At 36.1% G+C, this 20366-nt stretch overlaps 4 protein-coding genes across 5 annotated transcripts; 1 reads left to right on the forward strand and 3 right to left on the reverse strand.

The window, feature by feature from the left end:
* On the reverse strand, positions 1 to 4677 carry LOC146145413 (tropomyosin-like). Its single transcript, XM_083389688.1, has 8 exons — positions 4564 to 4677; positions 3924 to 4049; positions 2964 to 3121; positions 2077 to 2170; positions 1583 to 1653; positions 1073 to 1211; positions 537 to 606; positions 1 to 86 (listed from the first exon to the last, which is right to left on the reverse strand). Exons 1-8 carry the CDS (start codon positions 4675 to 4677, stop codon positions 1 to 3), a joined length of 858 nt encoding a protein of 285 aa, XP_083245814.1.
* A 1432-nt stretch (positions 4678 to 6109) lies between these two features.
* On the forward strand, positions 6110 to 9472 carry LOC146145414 (large ribosomal subunit protein eL19-like). The gene is made up of 6 exons (XM_083389805.1): positions 6110 to 6165; positions 6376 to 6482; positions 6886 to 7008; positions 7561 to 7681; positions 8868 to 8978; positions 9307 to 9472. The coding sequence occupies exons 1-6, from the start codon at positions 6161 to 6163 to the stop codon at positions 9434 to 9436; spliced, it is 597 nt and encodes a 198-aa protein (XP_083245931.1). The 5' UTR covers positions 6110 to 6160; the 3' UTR covers positions 9437 to 9472.
* Positions 9473 to 12799: 3327 nt separating this feature from the next.
* LOC146145415 (endoplasmic reticulum junction formation protein lunapark-B-like) lies at positions 12800 to 18779 on the reverse strand. Of its 2 annotated transcripts, none has more exons than XM_083389559.1 (11): positions 18639 to 18779; positions 18428 to 18523; positions 17978 to 18111; positions 17435 to 17493; positions 17322 to 17362; positions 17087 to 17225; positions 16579 to 16737; positions 16028 to 16130; positions 15600 to 15670; positions 14832 to 15017; positions 12800 to 13943 (listed from the first exon to the last, which is right to left on the reverse strand). In XM_083389559.1, the coding sequence occupies exons 1-11, from the start codon at positions 18663 to 18665 to the stop codon at positions 13750 to 13752; spliced, it is 1209 nt and encodes a 402-aa protein (XP_083245685.1). In that variant the 5' UTR covers positions 18666 to 18779; the 3' UTR covers positions 12800 to 13749. The 2 variants fall into 2 exon arrangements, with proteins under 2 accessions (XP_083245685.1, XP_083245684.1); XM_083389558.1 differs by having other exon boundaries at positions 18428 to 18582; positions 18639 to 18739.
* A 330-nt stretch (positions 18780 to 19109) lies between these two features.
* Positions 19110 to 20160, reverse strand: LOC146145416 (m7GpppX diphosphatase-like). The gene has a single exon (XM_083389560.1). The coding sequence runs from the start codon at positions 20117 to 20119 to the stop codon at positions 19121 to 19123; it is 999 nt and encodes a 332-aa protein (XP_083245686.1). The 5' UTR covers positions 20120 to 20160; the 3' UTR covers positions 19110 to 19120.
* Between the last annotated feature and the right edge of the window lie 206 nt (positions 20161 to 20366).

Consider the following 20366-nt stretch of genomic DNA (forward strand, 5'->3'; position numbering starts at 1 on the left):
TTAGTTGAGGTCGACCATATCTCCAAGAGTTTTGTCCAGTTTCTCGCTGATTCCCTTGTAGGAAAGCTTTTCGACGTAGAGTTGATCTGGAAAATGAATAGAGGGTTATATAGCCATATTATAACCCATATAACCAAATTAAAACTTTGAGGTTTCACTCAAGACCTGCAACGCCCCGCAACAATAAGGGCTACTTAACTTGTGGAATTAATCCACTTCTTAACGGACCAAGTGGTCTATTTTATTACAAATGTTCGACCGGAACACTAGACAGCAATAGGCCTATGCATGGACCGTTTTTTCAAGGTGGCCGTCTACATTTGAGTATATAAACAGAAATCACAAATATGGTAAAATAAAACTATAAATAAGGCCATCAGCAATCGTCTTTGGTCTGTCGTCTTAGAAACCTTTACCTAAATTAAGTAATTAAATATTCAGCAATGGTTAAAATACGCGTTTCTTATACGTAAGTGTTATTTCGTCTTATATGTACGTATAAATATAAATAAGTCGTGTCATAAAGGTCAACTTGCCTTCCAAGTAATCAATTGTCTTCTCCAATTTGTCCACGGTTCTTTCAGCAAACTCAGCTCTGGTTTCAGCCTGCGAAGAATACCCGAGTTGTTATTTAAGTTGTTCACAATGCGGCGTTAAGTATACTGCTATGAAAAGGTACATTATAATATCAAGACATTGTAATAAGAAATAGCCTGACAAAGTGTTTGAAAAAAATTGTCTGAAACTACATCTTAAAAAGATTTTTTTTTAAATACAAATGCTGATCCTAATCTTCTCAAACCGCCGCATGTTTAATTTTTTTTATGTTTATTTATAAAATTATGTTTGTTTAAAGTCGAAACTGTTTAATATAGTTTCGTACATCTCAAACAGTGTTGCCTACCGTATAAATCTATTTTGTTTAGCCTAAAATGTTTAAAAAATTATTTGTAATTTAAAGGTATGTGTCATGTATATTTAGGTAATGTGTCATGTATATATTTTAGGTATGTGTCATGTATATTTAGACGCTGCGCATATTACTATAAAGTTTATTTCTCTGTCGACTCACGTTTTTCAAGTTTTCGGTGAGCGCGTGAATCTCTTTCTCGTACTTGTCCTCCTGCTCGGAATTCTTGCCCGAGATCTGCTCCAACTGCCTCAGGTTCTCCTGCAGTCCCTTCACCTGGTCGTCGGACTTTTTCACCTTTCTGCGAGCGGAGGGTCGAGTATGAAGCAATCATTTTAAGGGGGGCATATACTATAGAGATATAGTAACGCATCTCTTAAAGTAATATGGAACTAATTTGGGGATTCTGTTTAGTATAACTTTTTATATCTGCATATCGAAAGTCTCTAGGCCTTTTTAGGGTGTCAAACTCTGGTTAGAAAAGTGCCGGGTTACATGGAATAAACGTCAATGAAATTGTTAGAAATTAGTTCAGTACGTTTATGCCTTTAAACGTTTGTGTTTTTTGGTAATGATGTTTTACGTCATCTTTGACACGGTGGTACCCAGTAAATATTAGTTGCAAGACGATCAAATTAAAAGAAAAGCTTTCAACACCCTACAACGACTCACCCTTCATACTCCTCGGCTCTGTCCAAAACGCGCTCCAAGTCGTTTTCCACCATGCGCAGTTTACGGCCGACCTTGAAACAACACATATGTCAAACACGCAGATACAAATAACACTCAATAACCGAGGGGATCCTGTGTTACAATTCGACTTTTCAAAAAAGAAAAACTTGGTGCCGTATGACTTGGAAAGCGATATTTATACCATACAAGTGGACCATAAACACGTCCAACGAAAAAACAATCAAAAAGGGCAAGTATAGGTAACTGTGCCAATCAAGCTTTTTTGATACGCGCGTGTCATACATTCCTTTTTTAACACATATTTTTGTCCCGTTTTCTTCATAAAAATGGTTGGCAATTTTGGGCTTTTAGGCCTTTGAAAGAACGTAAAATAGCCAGCAACCAAGTTTACGTGTACCAGTTACGAAACGGTAAGCTATTAACAACCAGCAGATAGGCATTTTCCATGTTTATGTGTATTCATTATATTATACCTCCTCATATTTGCGATCAGCATCTTCAGCAATTCCCTTGGCGTCCCTGAGCTGGATTTCCTGCAACTCCAATGTCTCTTCGTTCTTGAAGGACCTGGAAGAAAGAAAGCAAAACTCCTGTTATCGTTTGTCAGGTTTTGACGACTACAAAAGATTATACCGTAACATCACAATATTCTAGCGATGCTAATGTTAAGGTCAACACTTTATAAAGATGTCAAAAAGGTATATATATATTTTTTTGCCAGCGACATTTGTTTTGCAAGGATCAAGGTGATTTGAAATATCACACATTAAGTGCAACATCTATTAGATTGTTTGGGAGGGTGTATAGTTTAATGCCACGCCATTGACGTTGGTATGTCATAATTTGAAATGTCTTTGGATTTAGTTTAATGGTTAAAAATGGTTTAAACTTTTAAAAAAGTAAAGTGTTACTTTCAAAATAAAGTGTTACGAGATGAATTTGGTTTAGGTGTAACATATGTGTTTAAAACTTTTGTTGACATAAAATCTAAATATGAAGTGTTTCGCAGCCCCTTGTTAGTCCATTGTGAGGCCCATTGTCGTATAAATGATAAACCATTTTTATAGGGAATCCTGTACACATAAAGTAAATTGTGATTTCTTTGTAAAGATATCTATAAATATTTCAGTTTTGACCGATAAGAGTAGGAAAAAGTGAACATGCCTTGCATGTGTAATCCATTCAATAAACTTTTCCTAAATTACAATAAAGCACAGTAAGGCATATTTCTTAAAAAAAGGTTTATATAAGGTAAGCCGCGGGGTCGTAGTTTGCACAGGTCTGTACTACTGATCGACTTATTGAAGCACTAAGTCACTAAAAATCTAAAGTCGGTCATCCGTGACGCGTTCGTACTGACCTTCCCTCGATGACCTTGCGACCGCGCTCGCTTTCCTCGGCTGCTTTCTCGGCCACCTCGAGCTTGGCCACGACCTCGTCGAGTCGCTCGGTCACGCGCTGCATCTCCTCTTCCAGCAGCTGCATGCGCCTGGTCTGCGCGTTCACCTCCAACTCGGACTGAAACGATACGTAGTGGTGTTACTCACACAAGAGCTTCCCGAAATCAACGGGTCCGACTAATAGGTTTTATCGACCGCAAGTTGTTTCATGAATCGTATACAAAGTGTTAGCTAGAATCAGAATTTTTCTTTCGAATAAATAAACATTCTGCCTGAATCCGAATGGTGCAAAAGAAACTATTCTGGTTGCGTATCAATGATAAAGTTTTAACTAAGTACAGAACTTAATAAACCGAAAATCAGTTTGTTTGCAGTTTATATAACAAATACATTTTGCTCCTAAAACCATCATCGGCATCTTAATTCGAAGGAATGGCATATCTAAGCACAGAATGTTAGATAGATATGAGTTGTAGTAAGCGAGTTATCCATAGCTTATAAGTTATTAGTCTCCCCGTTAAAGCATGATACATATGTCGACATTTTGTTGAGGCAGTGGTTTCCGAACTTTTTTTAATACCTTGCATACTGACCGCATTTTGAGTTTACTCAGGATACCTTATAAACATTATCACTAAAAAAGCTGGGTTAAATAAAAAAAAATATAATAAAAATGTCAGTAAGGCAAGATACCAATTACTCAAATGTCAAAGCATGTTACAGAATATTTTTAGTGGGAAAATATGTAATCGGAACTTTGCTTAGTTTTGCTTATATATTGTCTTCTCCAAGCTGCTTCCCGGACACAAAGAGAAATACAACATAAATAAAGGTATATCCATCATTTAGTCATCTAGGACTTTTTTAAGTCCAACGACAGTAAACGCCCCAGCGCGTTTCTTTTATGATGTCATACTTACGTCGGTTGCAACTTTCTGGGCCACTTCCAGCTTCTCGATGGAGAGCCTGTACTCCTCCATGTTTTTGTCGAGTTCGTCTTCCAGAGTCATGATGCTCTTGTTGAGGGCGTTGATCGAATTCTCAAGCTGCGAAAATACGCAGTGTCGAGGATTTTTAGTTTTATCGGGTTGTTTGTCAGGAAGCAATGCTAGAAAATCAGCAAATTAACTTAATTGTTGCAAGCAATTCCAAGGCTGTTAGTAGGCTAAGTATTTTTTCGCGACCTGATATGTCTACCACATTTTTGATAATATCATGGAATAAATAGTCCAAATTCATTCTTTCCCAAATGCCATTATAGCGTTTTAACGCTATGCTAAATAGTTGCACAAACCCTATTACATTATGGAGTTTATTGGATATGGCGGTTTTGGTTAAACGAAGTTGGATTACCTAAGCCCATATAGAAGTAGGTAACATTTGTTGTTTGTTTCGAGTACTCTTTAAAAACCCCTACTACGCATTTAAATATATAATACGTGTTCTATAAATTTAGATTCGCCGAACACATCAGGTTAATACATATGTTATGAATGTTCAATCGGTGTTATCCAGAAACTCAATAAATAATTCTACAGTCCAAATTTTAGCAATTCAAACCTCTTTGGCCTTCTCTTCGCTCTGTTGCTTGCTTTCCTCCAACTGAACGGCGCGTTCAATGGCCTCATCCTTGTCCTTGATCAGACCTTCCATCTTGTGCTTGATTGACTCCATCTTGTTTTTGTCAGCTGAAAGTCCGTGTCTTTAAAGAAAGATCTCGAATTTAACTCAAGTTTGTGTGGCGATTGAAAGCAACTTGTTTCGATCTTGTACGTTGCAGCGCTTTTATTATGGCGATGTTGAACGGGAAAAAATGCCCAAGGTGACGATTGCGTATCGCCATGACGTCATACACACTCGATGCCCAACCTGCGTTCTGTCACTTTGACGACAGGCCCACTTTGCCGGCTGCTGGAATGAATGGTTTGCAATTGCGCCAGTCTTGGTGCGAACAGATGGCAAAACTGAAGACATGGTCGTGCCATTAAACACTAATACTTTTGCATATACTTGTTACAAGTCACAAAAGTTATAGCAAAGCCTTATTAAAGTGTAGTGCTGCCCTTCGTTGTTCTTATCTATACAATTCTTAGCCTAACCTTTTTTGTTATAAAAGGTACAAATGTCTGTCGTAAACAAGTATCATGTTTGTGCGCTTTTCAAATTAGTAAAACTCAACAAACTCATGTTTTTTTTTCAATAGTTGACTAGAGACAGTAATTACCACAACCTTTTGTAGCAAATAGGTGGTTTGTGGTTTCCACATATGCAACTTTTTGAGAAAATGTCTTACCGCAATACTGAAGATTATGCCTCAAATGTCGATCCGACAAAATGTCTGACAACAACACCATAAGAGTTGGATGAACGTTGTCGGGGTCTGTTAGTTGTTTCTATGTCGCACTTATCCAGTTATTTGAAGTGTAAATTAGAAAGGTTGACGTAGTCTTCGAGAAGTTTTATTTCGACCCAAGCGTTCTGCTAGCCTAACTAAAGGGTAAAAAAACATTTTGAGAATGATTTATTACATTACGCAAGTCAATCCGTCGTTTACTACTATTATTGAGTCTGTTAGTGCAAAAACACTGGTTTTATGTGATTAAACACTCTTCTTGCTATAGAGATTTACAGGGGGCATCCACGAGAATAGGAAAAAAAGAGTTTGAGCCTATTTATTAATATATTTTCGTTTTATCTAATTTGAAGTAATCGCAAAGGTACATATTTTTCGCGAAAACGTGTTATCAAATTTCATTGTTAGAAACACAGGTAAAGTAAACTCCCTGGATGTGCCACGGTATGTTATTAATCCATAACATAACGAGTTAGTGATTAAAAATGGCGCTTGTAATGTGAGACCATTGGTGCGGAATATTGGAATTTCTAATATGCGGCCATGCATTTATTTAAACTTTAATAAGTATAAGTGCCAAGTTTTTTAAAATTGTGTTTTAAAAAAATCCTATAAATACAGATTAAAATTGTTGAATAAGTTTAAACTAGTAACCTCGCCATAACTGACCCAAAAGCTAAGAAATATTTAGTAATAAGAAAGCGTGCTTCGGTTTACATTACACTCATCCAATTAATTTTCTGCTGTTGCTGGACTAGAAACATCCGGGTCTTTTTCCCCGTGCTGTGGTACCCGTGAACAATCATGAGGTTTGTTTTCATTATTTTTAATATAATAAATGCTTTTAACCAGTAATTGGATGTCGAATTGTTCACCTACAAATACACAAATCCCTTGATTGTACTTCAATACATAATATCATACAATTCGTTTTATACTTTAACTGTTACTTATAACGTAATCTCAAGCATGTGAAACGTTAATCTGATTTATAGAACTAATGCTTTTTATTTTAATAGTACTCTTCGGCTGCAAAAGCGGTTGGCCTCCGCTGTTATGAAATGTGGCAAGAACAAGATTTGGCTCGACCCAAATGAAACTTCCATGATTTCCAATGCCAACTCACGTAAGTTAACACAATAGTTAGATTAGTATACAAACTGCTCGTTTTAGTAAAGGACAATGGAACGGATTTAATTAAAACTGCTTTCTTTGTAGAATACGGGCACATAAACTATATATAGTTTTATGCAGTAATAAAATCAATTATTTCTGCCTACGACAAAACATATGGAAACTTTAAAGAATTAACTGCATATTGTTTTAAAACTACCATTTTTTTATACAACGAGATTTGTATAACACAATAGTATTTTAGGCTAATAGTTATTTTTTCTCCATGGATCCAACCTTTTTGTTTTATTGCAAAACTATAACAACAAACGATCTATTGTCCTAACATTGTTTAAACCTTTGAGAAATAGCTCTAATGATAAAAAATAGCTTAAAGTAAACTTTTGTTGTTTCAGGGCAAAACATCCGGAAACTGGTCAAAGATGGTTTGATTATTCGCAAACCAGTTGCCGTCCACTCGAGGGCCCGTGTCCGTAAGAACACCATTGCCAGGAGAAAGGGACGCCACACTGGCAGAGGTAAAGTAAAACTAAAGCTTTTTAACTTGAATTATATGTGACGAGACGGATGTTGCGACTGTTCTCTGGTAAAGGGTGTTTCTTTATGAAATCCAAAACCATTGGCAGCAGGTTTCTGATCACTGTTCTGCTGAGTCTGCTGACGCATATATAATATTTTTCTATGTATATGTACGTTACTTTATAGGCTAAACATATTTAAAAAGTCTGATCCTGGTTTTACCCAGGGTTTTAGTTTTATCGTTCTCTGTGTAAAGTATTGTAAGGCCACTGGACTAGTTTTTCACTGATTAAGTGGTACCCAAAAAAATTAAATGTATTTTACCTACCCTGAGATTTTTTACACAAGATAACTGTATAACTTAGATTAGAATTTGGCACCATTTTTTTTGCATTTTGCCTGGTGTGTTCTTTGCATAATTTTTTCAATGGTTAAAATCTTGACAGTTGCAGTTGTGTGAATAGATTTACTTAAATTTAAGTGTATTAAATCTGCATGAAATGCTGCCATTTATTCTTCACAGTCTAATCTAATTTGTAAATCTTATGAAGGTAAACGAAAGGGTACTGCAAATGCCCGTATGCCTGAAAAGGTTGTGTGGATGCGGCGCATGAGAGTTTTGCGCCGACTTCTGCGCAAGTACCGGGAAGCAAAGAAAATCGACAAACACATGTGAGGCATTTTGTTAATTGTTTATGTTTTAAGGCAGGGTGATATTTAATGTTCAATAATCTTACTAAAACACTGTCTATCAGATTGTAAAGGACCCAGTGTTTTATTTTTTAAATATTCGGGCCAAATGTATGACAGTCCTGTGAAACACTATGCCAATGATTGCTTGCAAGCCAGTATGGAAAGTATGGCAGATCTCGATGAGATCTCTGGGGGCTCTTTATGATTTTACTATGCTCTTTGTATTGCATACATTGCACTTTAAACATATACAGATGCAATAAATAAGGGTGCACAAGTGTTTTACATTTAGGGTGCAGTTCAGATTTTTTTCAGGGTGCACTTTTAAAAGGTTGAAAAAAATTGCGGGTGCACTTGCCATACTTTTCACAGTGGCAAGTTGCATTTCATACAAAACCTGATTTGTGCAGCATATTCCATGGTGCTTCAGATCTCCATTGGTTGTTAACTGCAGATTGACGAATTATCACTTATTTTGACTGTTACCAATAACTTGTTTAGTATGAACAAAAAATAATGTGTTTACTTGTTAAACTGGCAAAACATTAATCAAAAGGATCACATGAGGCACAAAACAGAGATTCAAATATTGCTCAAAATAGCGGTGTAAATAGTCTAACTGATTACGTAACATATAATGGTCCTTTTTTTATAAGTCGCACAGTGTAACATGCAATAGTAAGCATAGTGGCTTTGGGCTGAACACATTTAATTAATATTAAAAAGCGCGAAGAGTGAAAAAATATTGTATTTACATAGTTATACTTGGCTAGAAGTACTATTTGGGGGACCTTTGCCTGCTGGCCCTATGATGCCAAATTTAGCTGAAATAAGCACTCTTAGCCACAATATTTATTAAATAAAGTACAATGAATAAATGGTACGGCTATAACGCAGCTTACAACAACATAGTAAAATTGAAATAATAAATAATAGCCCACAGTTCACAACAATTAAAAAATGGCTCAAAGATCCACATTTTGACTGTGGCCCACAGTTTTCCAACCAATGTTTAAATGCTATTAACTAGTATTACATTGTTATCGTAACTTCTTGCATTGGTGGTTTTAAATTAAAACCTATATTTTAAGCTATCCGCGTTTACTTTTTGCTGAACTGCACTCAACTCCGGTATAGGTTCTTTAATTTATACGTTTTATCACAGGTACCATACGTTGTACTTGAAAGTGAAGGGTAACGGCTTTAAGAACAAGCGTATCCTCATGGAGCACATCCACAAGCAAAAGGCAAAGAATGCCAGAGCCAAGATGTTCGCGTAAGTAGGAAGTTTTTTTCATTTCCAGTAAACTGAATCCTACAAATTTTTACTTGTAACCGACGAACACAGTTTTGCCAGTTACAGCAAAAATAGCTTATAAAATTCCTAATGATATAACATATAACCCTGCATTTTGTCTAGCACTCTGCAGACCACCATAATAAAACACCAAGATAAATATAAGTAGTGTCACTTTTGTGTCAACCTCAGCAAGCAATACAAAATGGACCACTGTATTTATCCCACTGATAGATAAATTCACCCTTTAAGCATTAAGTTTTTGGTCTTTTTTCTTGCCCACTTATTTACGGGTTGCGTTCATTAGTGATCAAGCGAGCGCTCGTCGTCTCAAGAACAAAGATGTCCGAAGGCGAAGAGAAGAAAGGATTGCTCTCAAGAAGAAGGAAATGCTTTCTGCTTTGGCCAAGGAAGACGAGGCCTCCAAGAAAGAGTAGAGCGTTTCTTCTCAATAAATCCCCGTACACCCAAGAGTTGGGTTGTTTTTCTGTTCAGTAGGGCTCACGTGAATCGTTTTTTGGCAAGTTTGTGCGTAGTTAGGTGAATCCAATCCCATAAAAACAGGGTACTAAAAAGCAATTTGCGCTGTTTGGAAAATAAATTTTCTTGAATATTATGCTGGTGGATAAGTGGCTAGGAATAATCATAGTAGGTGGTTACTGTCCCAACAAAACTGAAGAGGAAATACATAAAATTTCGCTCACTGATTTCCGTAGCTCATACTTTTTCAGCGGAATGTCTTGCTGAATTTTTCGGGGTTGGTTAACAAATATAACCATTACGACTGCCTAAGTGCTTCATCACGCAATTTGCATATTGTGTATAAACAGAACACGTAGGTTTCAGTTACTGGATACGGGCTGTAAGGTTTTAATTGCGGAAAGGATGTAACTGGCAACGGTGCTATGGTCGTTTTTGGAGGTCTTCTGTTCAAAGTCTCCGTAGGATAGTTGTTTTTCGAGTTGCGCGATTGTCTGCAAGCCATCCGGTGTATTATATTGTGTGTCGTTATCGTGATCAGTGCGACTCACAGAAAGGCTTGGCACAGAATGTACATGTTAAAAATCCTGTTTCAGTTCGAATATCACCGATCAAAGTGCAACAAAATAACAGAAAAATATAGGTTTAAGTCTACCCAAGCGGTGCTGCTTGATCACTCCATAATCTAGAGATGGCGAACCACTGACCCTTCAATCACAGATTTTTATTAACCTGTAGCACCCGTTAGAACAGCTCACATTCACATTCGCTGAAGAGCTACTTGTCTCTCTAGAAATGCTATAAAATAAACAAAATTCAGGAAAGAATTTCTCTTAATCTTTGTAAAAGCTGTCCATTCCAGGGCTCCTAAAACTGGGGTCGTGCAAAGTGTTTTAGAGGAAGCGAGTAGGCCTTCCCTTTAAAATGTGCAGCAATAATACGCTTCAACAAATGCGTGCAGAGAAAGACAACTAAAAACATTTTTATTTTCCGTTTTAAACTTCCGAGGTGGAATTTAATAGATTTAGTATGTAACTCGTTGTAGGCCATAACCCAAGGATTGGTTTCTCGTTGGCGACCCATTATTCCATCATAATGACTTAAGCAGTTTTAGTGTCGACGTTTGAACTCCCTAGTTCGACCGGCGCCACTGTTTTGGCACCGGATTGTTTGCCTCTGTTTGGGGTTAGAAATTGGGTTAGGGTTTATTATTAGGGGAGTCGGTTATGTATTTAGGAGTGGAGTTTAGGGTAGGGCCTGATTCTGACCATTTAGTTTTTATTCCGTCGAATTTAGGGCTTACTCCGATTTGGACGGCTTAACGACTATTAGTTCTTGAGCCTATTTTGGTCTTCTTCCGAAGTGTTTTTTATTTTAAAGTTGTTCTTATTTCTGTCTTATTTCTTATTTTCTGTCTTCTGGAGTCCAATTATACAAACAATAGCCTATAAATAATGATTACCATGAAAGAAAAACTGTGCAGAGCCTTACTAAATTTGCCTAAAGTTTAACATTTCATTTGAATTGCATCTGACAACATTTTAACTGAAGTACTTCATCTTTAATAAGGAAATGTATCGCGAAACGGATTGTTTGACCCGGCGGTATTTTTTTCCGTATTTTGGTGATGCCTGTTGTAAAACATAAGAGGTGCATTCTGAGCAAAAATGCAAGTCAAATTCATTTTTGAATGGTTCGAACCGCTCAATTCGTGTTCGACAAAATATTGAGAATTCACAAAATAAACAAGTTAAGAAGCAAGTTAAATTCATATAGTGTGCTGACAGCTAATTAGCAAATGTACCAAAATGACTTTTAATATTATGCAAATACCAGGCTTCTCTGCCTGCCCTGCAATGCGACCTTCTGATTTAAAATAGTTAGTTAACAACTGAAAATTTAACAATTATTTTACCTTTGGATATTGAATTGACAAATAATTAAGGGTATTTTGTTAAGCCGCAGAGAGAAGTGCGAATTTAAAAGTTGGATACCCACTACCCAGTCAAAAAGTGAATTGTTTACATCGCACTCAAGACATACCTCGTAATAAAACTTATTTTAAAACGCTATTTCATTATTGACAATAAAATGAAACAATTCTTCTCCATCATTAAGAGAACTTTTACACAATGATATTTTAAGTACCGGTACCAACAGGCAGGGCTGTGGAGTCGGTTAAAAACAACCCGAGTCCGACTACGGCCAAAAAAATACACCCGAGTCCCGAATCCGACTCCGGCCAAATGCAAGATTTTGTCGAGTCCCGAGTCCAGCTGTGACTCTACAGCCTGTATTTTACCCATTTACGCAACTAAACTAAGGTGGATTTTCTGCAATCCACTCATATTGGTGTCATAATTGATCAAAATACTCAAGATTTGAATTTTATTACGATTTATGTTGTTATCAGTAAATATCTGGCGTAACCATTCTTTGAGGGCAGGTCAGTGCCCAGCAGAACAACAGTTACAGCCACTGCTCGACTAAAACGAAGGTTAAAGCTATGTAAATCGGCTGTTAAAAAGCCCCTATCGTAAAGTTTTTTCACCTTGTTTTCGTTTGCAAGCAATTTGACCGAACGTTTAGTGCAGGGATGTCCAACCTGCGGCCCGTCTAAAATTTTTGTGCGGCCCGCTAGTCATTTTCACTCCCAAGTAGTATTTTAAACCTTCAATATTAGCCTAATTAAAATGTACTAGTCAGCTTTTAGGGGCGCAGTAATAGTATAGGATGGGTAAATATATATATATATAATTCTAAAGGCTCGTTATAATTCTAAAGAGCAATACTTAATCTTGAAACGTAATAGGTTCTGCGGCCCATTAAATTATTTCAAGTGTCAATGCGGCCCACTATAATAAAATGTTGGACATCCCTGGTTTAGTGCGTCACTATTGCGTCAACAATCAGACATTTTTGTCAGTGTTATAAACAAGTCATTTTGTAATGACTTACGTCCAAGTCGGGTCATTTGTAAAAAAACCTTAAGTCGTTTAAAAAATAACAAGTCAACGCCCAGTTCAAGTCAGCAATTGCCCAAATAAAGTCCCAGTCAAGTCATTGGGCCTATTAGAGCAATTAATAAATTGGTTAACTCATTTGTCCAAAAAGGCTTTTAGCCGTAAGAGGATTAGATTTACAAACCGGAAGGTTAAACCGTCCCGAGTAGTTATGGGGCTATTTTAATGTGGAATTATCACGTAAACAACGATTTCGGTTGCCTCATCATTAGGACTTAGTTTTGTTAAAAGCTAATTTGCTGCCAAGTCTCTCCATTGTTCTTAAAGTTGACTGCATATAGGAGTCGTTGGTTAGTGTAGCAGACAAGTCGTGTCAACGAAGAACGATAGGTTTTTCAAACGAAAAAAATTGGGAAAAAAACATAGCAAGTACACAACTAAAGAAGTGGAAACCTCACACCGCACACGTTGGCGAAACGAAAAATATTTCGAACATAACAATAAACATTGAAAGTATGCATTTATGTTGTAACGCGTCATACCTACAATACCATAAAGTAAAGCCCATTCTCAGCCCATATAAGTTATTGCAGGACTAAAGTCACACAAGCTAAAGAATAAGTGGGAGTTAACAAAAAGCACATAAAACCTGCCTTCAATTTTTCGACAACATTAAAAAATTGTTATACGTAAGCTGAACGTCAGACATGGCAGCGTTTAAATTAGGAGGATTCTTTGGTTTTGGGCAGTTACACTAACTAACAAAATCATAAATTTACCGGGTGTACACAAAACAATCAACCACCAACTATGATAGTTCAGGTGCAGAAATACACACCTAAAATCCTGCACCATACATTAAATAAGGTTTTATGAAACAGGATTAGATAAAGCCGGAGAAGTTGTCGGATTTAAAGTAGGGTATTATTTATGGAAAGTTTAAAAAAAAATTATCATTTTTTGTAATTAAGTGTTACCCTACGAAATAGCATTTTCATAAGAAACAAAAGACCACCAGCTTTCTGGGCATTGTCCGACTGGACAAGACTAAATGCGGGACGACACAAAGGTGATCCACCACGCCAAACACTCCGGTGTCATGAGCCAAACCACAACTTTGCAGATTGGACACAAATCATTATTCCATTATATAATAGTCGCGTACACTTCGAAAGCGGGTCGCCAAAACGTACAAATCGAGCTACCGCGTCATGCTGCTTTGAATAATACCATCCTTGCCTACCGCACACGGGCCACGGGGTTATGCACTAAAGCGAACAACGTAGAACAATACGAAAAGAAAATAACTAGTCATTCTTCGACTGGTTTAAGGTGGTTGAATCCGGTTCCGCCGGCTGATCGACTTCCATTGGGTCGACGTTTTCTTTTGATTCATCGACCGAAGACAGCGCGTCAATCCGGTCGAATTCCAGCTTTTTAGCGTGTGTTTCGGGCGGCGGCGCTTCTGGAAGTTTCGATGCAGCGGCGGCGTCCGCGTGCTCTGCGCGATTTACGTTTTAAATTTACAGGTGAATTATACGCTGATCGTCAATAGCTGGGGAATCGACGCGAAAAACAGCAATCTAGGTCGGGGCAAGAGATATACACGTAAATATTTTTGAATCATTGACATCGGGTTAAAACCTCGTTAGCCGCAACATTTAAAGCAGAGTTACGTGTTTAGAAAAAAAAACTAATGCCCGGGTAATATTAACAATTCTTGTTACTCTGGCGAACAGGTAGACTTGTTTAAGAAATTGATACTGTGCTTAAATTAGAGCGACCATATTTAGGGAGTTACGGACACTTTAAGAAAGACACTTGATGTCGTGTGCTAGATGGTATAACATGTTTTTACATCTCTTGAGATGACAGGCTATTTGTTGTAACATGTTCAACCACCGCTCAAGTTTTACCCCCCTCAAACTTATCTTACATAAATTTAAAGCACAAGACAAAAAAATTCGTAAACGCTTTTTAAAGACAAGTGTTATATGATGGGATTTTTTTAAATCATTATTACCATTAATCAGATATTGTGTTAGGAGTATTCAGTTACCACCATGTTGTTTAATGAAAAACGAGGACATTAAAGTGACCCGCAATGAGCGACAAAAAAAAACACGGTTAACTTTCCATCAATATTGTTCGAGAAGAAATAAAAAAAAATGCGCTTGTTCTATCGCATAAACAGGGGTAGCCAACACGTCGATCGCCACATTTCACCTGGTCGAATATGTGCTACGTCATTACGGTAGCTGTCGCGCACAAGGGAAACAATAAAATGACCATTTGTTGTCTTGACAAGCCTACTGTAATAGAGCGTTCTTTGAAGTAACAAGGCATCACCTGGCATAGAGCATCTAACAAAAAATCGAGCCAAACTTACCGGTTTCTGACTCTTTGGAAGACGTTGGCGAGTCGTCGTGACCGCTGTCTTGGTCAAGCGGCTTGGGTGAAGGTGAGGGCGATTTTTCTTGGGCGAGCGGGGGCGGGGGTCGTGTGGGGAGGACGGGCGCGTTGGGTCGTTGCTTCTTAGCCGGGTTGAAGAAGCGGCAGTAGCCACAGCGGTAGTCTGCACAATTTGGAAGAGGGAATTGCGTTTGGGTTTTAAGGGACTAAACGAATTTGGCCGTAATAGCGATATTGCGGCAACTTTTAGGAAAAGTATTGAAAAAATTGTTTCAGAAAATATCTGAAAAAACTAAATGCACAACTCAAAGGATAAGTATTGAAAAAATTGTTTCAGAAAATATATGAAAAAACTAATTACGCAACTTTTAGGAAAAGTATTGAAAAAAAGTGTTTCAGAAAATATCTGGAAAAAATATTTGGCAAAATTTAACTTGTCGTGGGTGGCCAGAAAATTTGGTAATTGGTTTAAACATTTGCAAAACTAACATTTTCTAGTAATTAATTTAATGATTATTACCGGGGACTTGTAGGATTTTTTGTTAAATATATTAATCATAAACCGATTGGCGTTCCCATTCAGTATGTGAGTACCTTGTATCAACGCTCTACTCATCACTCTGTCTAGTATCTTCAGAATTTCCTAGCTTAAGTTTCATCACACATGGTTTGTTACAGGGCATAGTGTAATTTTGCCTAACTTTTAAATGAGAAGGTCTAAAAATGTACATTAAACACAACCTACCCAGAAACTCAAACTCCTCGCGTAGGGCCATTCCATTGTGGGAAAAGCAGTTCTTGCATATCAACGCGTATCTGCGGATAAAACCAGACGTGAGAATAAATATGAGCCAACGAATTATCTAGGTAGGTACACGGTTTTGTTAAAACAAGAGCTCAAACCGGTAATGTCGGAAATGAGTTTGCTTGAAGACAAGGTTGCAATTACTCTGAATTGTAATGATTCTAATAAGCGATATTTTTTCACTAAGAATCAAACAATTGTAGATTAATTTAAAAATAATGTGAAAAAAATATCATAAGATGGCTTGATTCTTAAATTTTGGCGAACATGTTTAAGGAAAACTATAGTTACAAATTGGACAAAAAATAATTTACAATGACAACTTATCTGGCGAAAAATAATTTACAAATATGCTGCATAACAATTACCTATTTCCTGGCCCATCTCCAGTAAGATACTCCAAAACCTTATCCATTGTGGTACGGTTTTGATCAAGCAAAGGTCGAGGCAGAATAACTGGTGGACGAGGTCCTGTGGCAATAAATATTAATTGTCTGATAGATACATTAGGGTAACACATAATTCTGGGGTGTTGAAGTCTGTAATTATGGGATATCACACACACATAAAAACTTATTCAACTTTGGCATAGTATATTGTATTCATCTAGACCGGCGATTTAAAAAGTTGGGTCTGCATAACAAATGTGTCCCATAAAGTGCTTTAAGAGGGTCATCTATGAAAAGTTTTTAGCCCTAAACTCAACGCAAAGACATAAATGAAAGAAGCCAAGTAATTAAATAAATTCCCATAAACTTCCCTAGATAATGGTTTACTTTTTTATGTTGTTGTTTTATATTTTTTTACATGGTTTTTTACTTGGTGACATCTATTCTAAGGTATTTTTAGTGCATGGATGCATTATAAAAAACACTTGCTTACCACACTAAAATAAACAATCAAAAAACAAACAGTATACCTCTGAATGCACCATTGTTAGTCATTAGAGGAGTTCCAAGAGGTGTGGGTCCAACATTGTTTCTCTGATTAGGGGAAATTGGGTTGCCCGATGAGCCAGGCTGTGAAGTTGGTCGAATTTGTCCTTGTGCATTAGGACTGACATTTCTCCGGCGTAGGTCTATAACAAGAATGCAACATTCAGGAAAATAAAAAAATATTATTATTCTACCTTTATTCATTTAAAATGAATAAAGAGTTATTTGAAAAGTTCAAAATGATATCAACTTCTGTATGGGCTTTGATATTTTTATTACGTTTTACTACAACATCTAACCATTATGCTACAAAGATTTTTATGTTACATGAAGTTTATTTGTTTGACTTCTAGCGATTAAACTACTGAATTACGTTTGTAAAATAAGATACCATATAATACCAGAAAAATTGCCACTAAGAATAAAGTATGTTTTTCCCCTTTTATTTATATGCATAGGACAGTTTTAATCAAAAATATTGCACAAAATAACCTGAACCAGGTGTAGGAGATGGCTGAGGTGTTTCTCTTCTTGTTCTCTCTTCTTCCAGTTTTCTCTTTGTTTCCGGATCGAATTTCTCCAGAATTTCCTTTGCTCTCTTGTATGTTTCTGTTTCCATGACGTTCTCGAGCTATTGGTTTACAAAAAAAAAAAATAAGGAATAAATTTAAAAACATAAGTTAAGCTAAACATTGTAAAAATTACAATACCAAGTAAAAAAACTTACAATATCTTTTCTTTTGTCTCTCAAAAGTTCCAATTGCGTTTCTAAATATAAAGCAATTAAAATAAACTAGCAGCGATATATATATACTTTTATTTAACAAGAAATATATTTACCATTGTAGCGGATCTTGCGAATAAACCACCAATGAAGAAAGCGCTTCAAAAAATAAATTCTAAAAAATTCAATATTGTTAATAACTTCTTGTGGGGATGCTTAGCCATAAATAATTAATATGTTATTTTTTTAATTTGAATATATAGGAAAATAACCTAAAAAATACATTTACATCGCTTTTAAGAATAATGGTTGTCACAGATTGGAATAGTTCACCACATGTTTTTTTTAACATAGATGAACAGTATAAATTGATGTGCCTTTTTAAGTTGCTTAATTAAAAATATTTCATTTTAAGCATTTTAAAAGCCTTAAATATTACAATGGAACTACTCAATTTAATTGCTACTTTGTTTATTGAGATATTTGTATGTATTGCATGCTCTTGTAGGCAGAAAATATTGTGAGAATAAGTAAAACTTTAAGTGCTAACTGCTAACAAGTGACAAACAACTTGTAGCTTTATCTAGGTATTCATGAGAGCAAGAAGATATGTACATAGCAATTGTTAAGTATATGTACATGATATTATTAACACTTACATGAAAACAAAACACAGTGGTGCCAATACTTGCAATAGGCGGTCAAGCGAAGTTTTTGGGGTAAAGAAAATGTACAACAAAGGACAACCAATAATGCACAGGATGATTGAATAAAAGATCAAACGGCCAATAAGCTAAAAATAAATAACAATCTGAGTAGAATAAACATAAGTAAAACTATTTACAAATTGCAAATTGGTTAAAGGTTTTAGTTAAATGCAGTTGGAATGTCGAAGTCATATTGAAGTAGATAACATTTATTTTTCAACATTAAAGAGAAGATTTAAAACATTCAAAATGTTGCCCAGTTCTATATAAAATCAATCTTTTTAAATTTTATCCAAAGATTTTAATTTTTTTACAACATACATTTTAATGACATATATATGCATTTTAAGTGGCAAAAATATTTTGACTTCTAATAGTCAAAACTACTAATTAAATACGAACCCTTTTTTCGGTGTCATAATTTGATCTTTTGTATTTTTCCAACTTTGATATATCTTTGTCAATCTGTTCCAAAACCTCAACTGTAGTTTTGGATTTCTGAACAAAAAATACACTGACTATATGGATATGCAAAACTGTATACAAGTGGAAATTACCTAAAAAAACAGTCCAACTAACTCTCATACAGTTACAGCAAACTTTAAACACTTACTTTCCATTTCGAAAACAAGGCACCCATCTCGTTTCACTTGAAACTTATAAATTGCCCACCGTCAGTTGATCATTGGTATATTTACAACAAACCTCATTCCCTACAATGTTTGATGCGCCTGGTACAGAAAATGTTTTGTAAAAAGTTTAGCAGGCAGCAGTGGTGCAAATGAATTGGAATTGACTTATAGACGGAACATGGCCGTATGCATGTCAACAAACATACACAACTGTGCATGACATGCCTGTCACATTAATAAAGGCTGTTGGTGTTAATAGTCACAACAATGATGACAGAATGTTGCAACACAACAAAAGCAAGTTTAAGCCTTGTCACAAAAATTTGCCACATTTAGGAAAACAGGTCCACAACTTTTTAACAAACAGGCAGTGAAAACAAACCAATAATTCAAACTTGGTATAAAAAACATTATTGATTAGTAAGAGTAAAAAAAAACATTTATGTGAAAAATGTTCATGATTTCAGCAATTTTTTAAGGCAGCATAGAGCTTATCGCTTTCCTGAAGAGTCATAACCATGGTACGCTTTTGGTAAAAGTCTCCTTTTGCCTCTATATTTTCAATAACATCATCAAGCAAGTGCGCGCGCATGGCACTGGTTCCGGGCAAGTCCAACTCAATATGATTAAAGTGAACATGTAAATGGTAGAATGAAGGCTGATAGTGAAAGTATACACGAAGCCTATCAGAATGAATGCCAAACTTTTCTGCTATTACAGCAAGAGACTTTTGGCGTATATTATCCAGCAGTGGTAAATGGTCACTGTTTAAATCCCTTATTGACTTTAGGCCTCGCTTGTGAGGCAGAGCAATTGCGTAAAGCGAATTCACATCGCTTGTATCCCACTTCATATCTGGAAGTAGAACAAAACCGGTTTCAGGGTCACTGTCTTCAAATATAATCCTCTCTGTTTCAGCTTTATGGTCAAGGATGTTGTATACCCATTGAATGTTGAATTTTTTATCTTTGAATTGCTGCTCAATGTGTGGCACAGTGATGTTTGTGTAATTTTCAGCTGTTTCCTTCACAACAAAGATATTCTGTTTTCTGTATTTGTTGATGTGCTTTTCAGATGCTGGGCAAATCACAGTGGCTTTTATGTCGTTTTGCACTGAAGGAAATGCAGAAAATGTGGAGTAGACGTCATTTTTTAAGTCCGGCACAAGTTTTGTGTTTTCGGACAGTAATTTTTCAAGTGCTTCTGGTGAAGTATCAAAAGGTTTTCTTTCAAGAATGAAAACAGCATCCTCTTTTTCGTTTTCCGAAAATTTTCCATGAAGAAACAGTACCTTTTGGCTTCTTTTGTCATTGAGAACAGACACAACTTTGGCTCCTGTAAAACTACTGCGAGTTTCTTTATTGGATTCCTCATCTAACTTTATTTTCTTACTTGCTACTTCTACCTCTGAAGCAACACCATTTTCATTTTTAGATGTCATCTTATTTTTATCAGATGTCATCTAACAAGGGATTTAATCGAATCTAAATATTAAACTGTCCCTGATCTGCAATGTAAAGCATTTATCAATCATTATTCACCCTCTTGTGCTATTAAAATTTTCTGTGGTAGGTGACATCTTTGAAAGTTTATAGAAAACCACCACAGACACAACCTTGTTAAGTTGTGACCTAAATTGTTTTATTATTTATGCAACTGCAAGATTTATGTTATGCTTACGTTTCCTAACAAGTAAAGATTATTAATCT

Source organism: Ascidiella aspersa, chromosome 5, assembly GCF_963924565.1.
Source record: "Ascidiella aspersa chromosome 5, kaAscAspe10.2, whole genome shotgun sequence".
NCBI lineage: Eukaryota > Metazoa > Chordata > Ascidiacea > Phlebobranchia > Ascidiidae > Ascidiella > Ascidiella aspersa.

What these genes read in the sequence shown, in the direction of transcription:
- LOC146145416 (XM_083389560.1), bottom strand. Translation starts at nt 20,119, where the DNA reads ATGACATCTGATAAAAATAAGATGACATCTAAAAATGAAAATGGTGTT.
- LOC146145414 (XM_083389805.1), top strand. An exon ending in GGGACGCCACACTGGCAGAG is followed by an intron (nt 7,009 to 7,560) that starts GTAAAGTAAAAC and finishes AATCTTATGAAG; the next exon opens with GTAAACGAAAGGGTACTGCA. An exon ending in GCCAGAGCCAAGATGTTCGC is followed by an intron (nt 8,979 to 9,306) that starts GTAAGTAGGAAG and finishes TGCGTTCATTAG; the next exon opens with TGATCAAGCGAGCGCTCGTC.
- LOC146145415 (XM_083389558.1), bottom strand. An exon ending in TCGCAAGATCCGCTACAATG is followed by an intron (nt 17,363 to 17,434) that starts GTAAATATATTT and finishes CTTTATATTTAG; the next exon opens with AAACGCAATTGGAACTTTTG. An exon ending in ATCTCCTACACCTGGTTCAG is followed by an intron (nt 16,738 to 17,086) that starts GTTATTTTGTGC and finishes TTCTTGTTATAG; the next exon opens with ACCTACGCCGGAGAAATGTC.
- LOC146145413 (XM_083389688.1), bottom strand. Translation starts at nt 4,677, where the DNA reads ATGGAGTCAATCAAGCACAAGATGGAAGGTCTGATCAAGGACAAGGAT. An exon ending in CCCAGAAAGTTGCAACCGAC is followed by an intron (nt 3,122 to 3,923) that starts GTAAGTATGACA and finishes GTATCGTTTCAG; the next exon opens with TCCGAGTTGGAGGTGAACGC. An exon ending in CGCAAGGTCATCGAGGGAAG is followed by an intron (nt 2,171 to 2,963) that starts GTCAGTACGAAC and finishes TCTTTCTTCCAG; the next exon opens with GTCCTTCAAGAACGAAGAGA.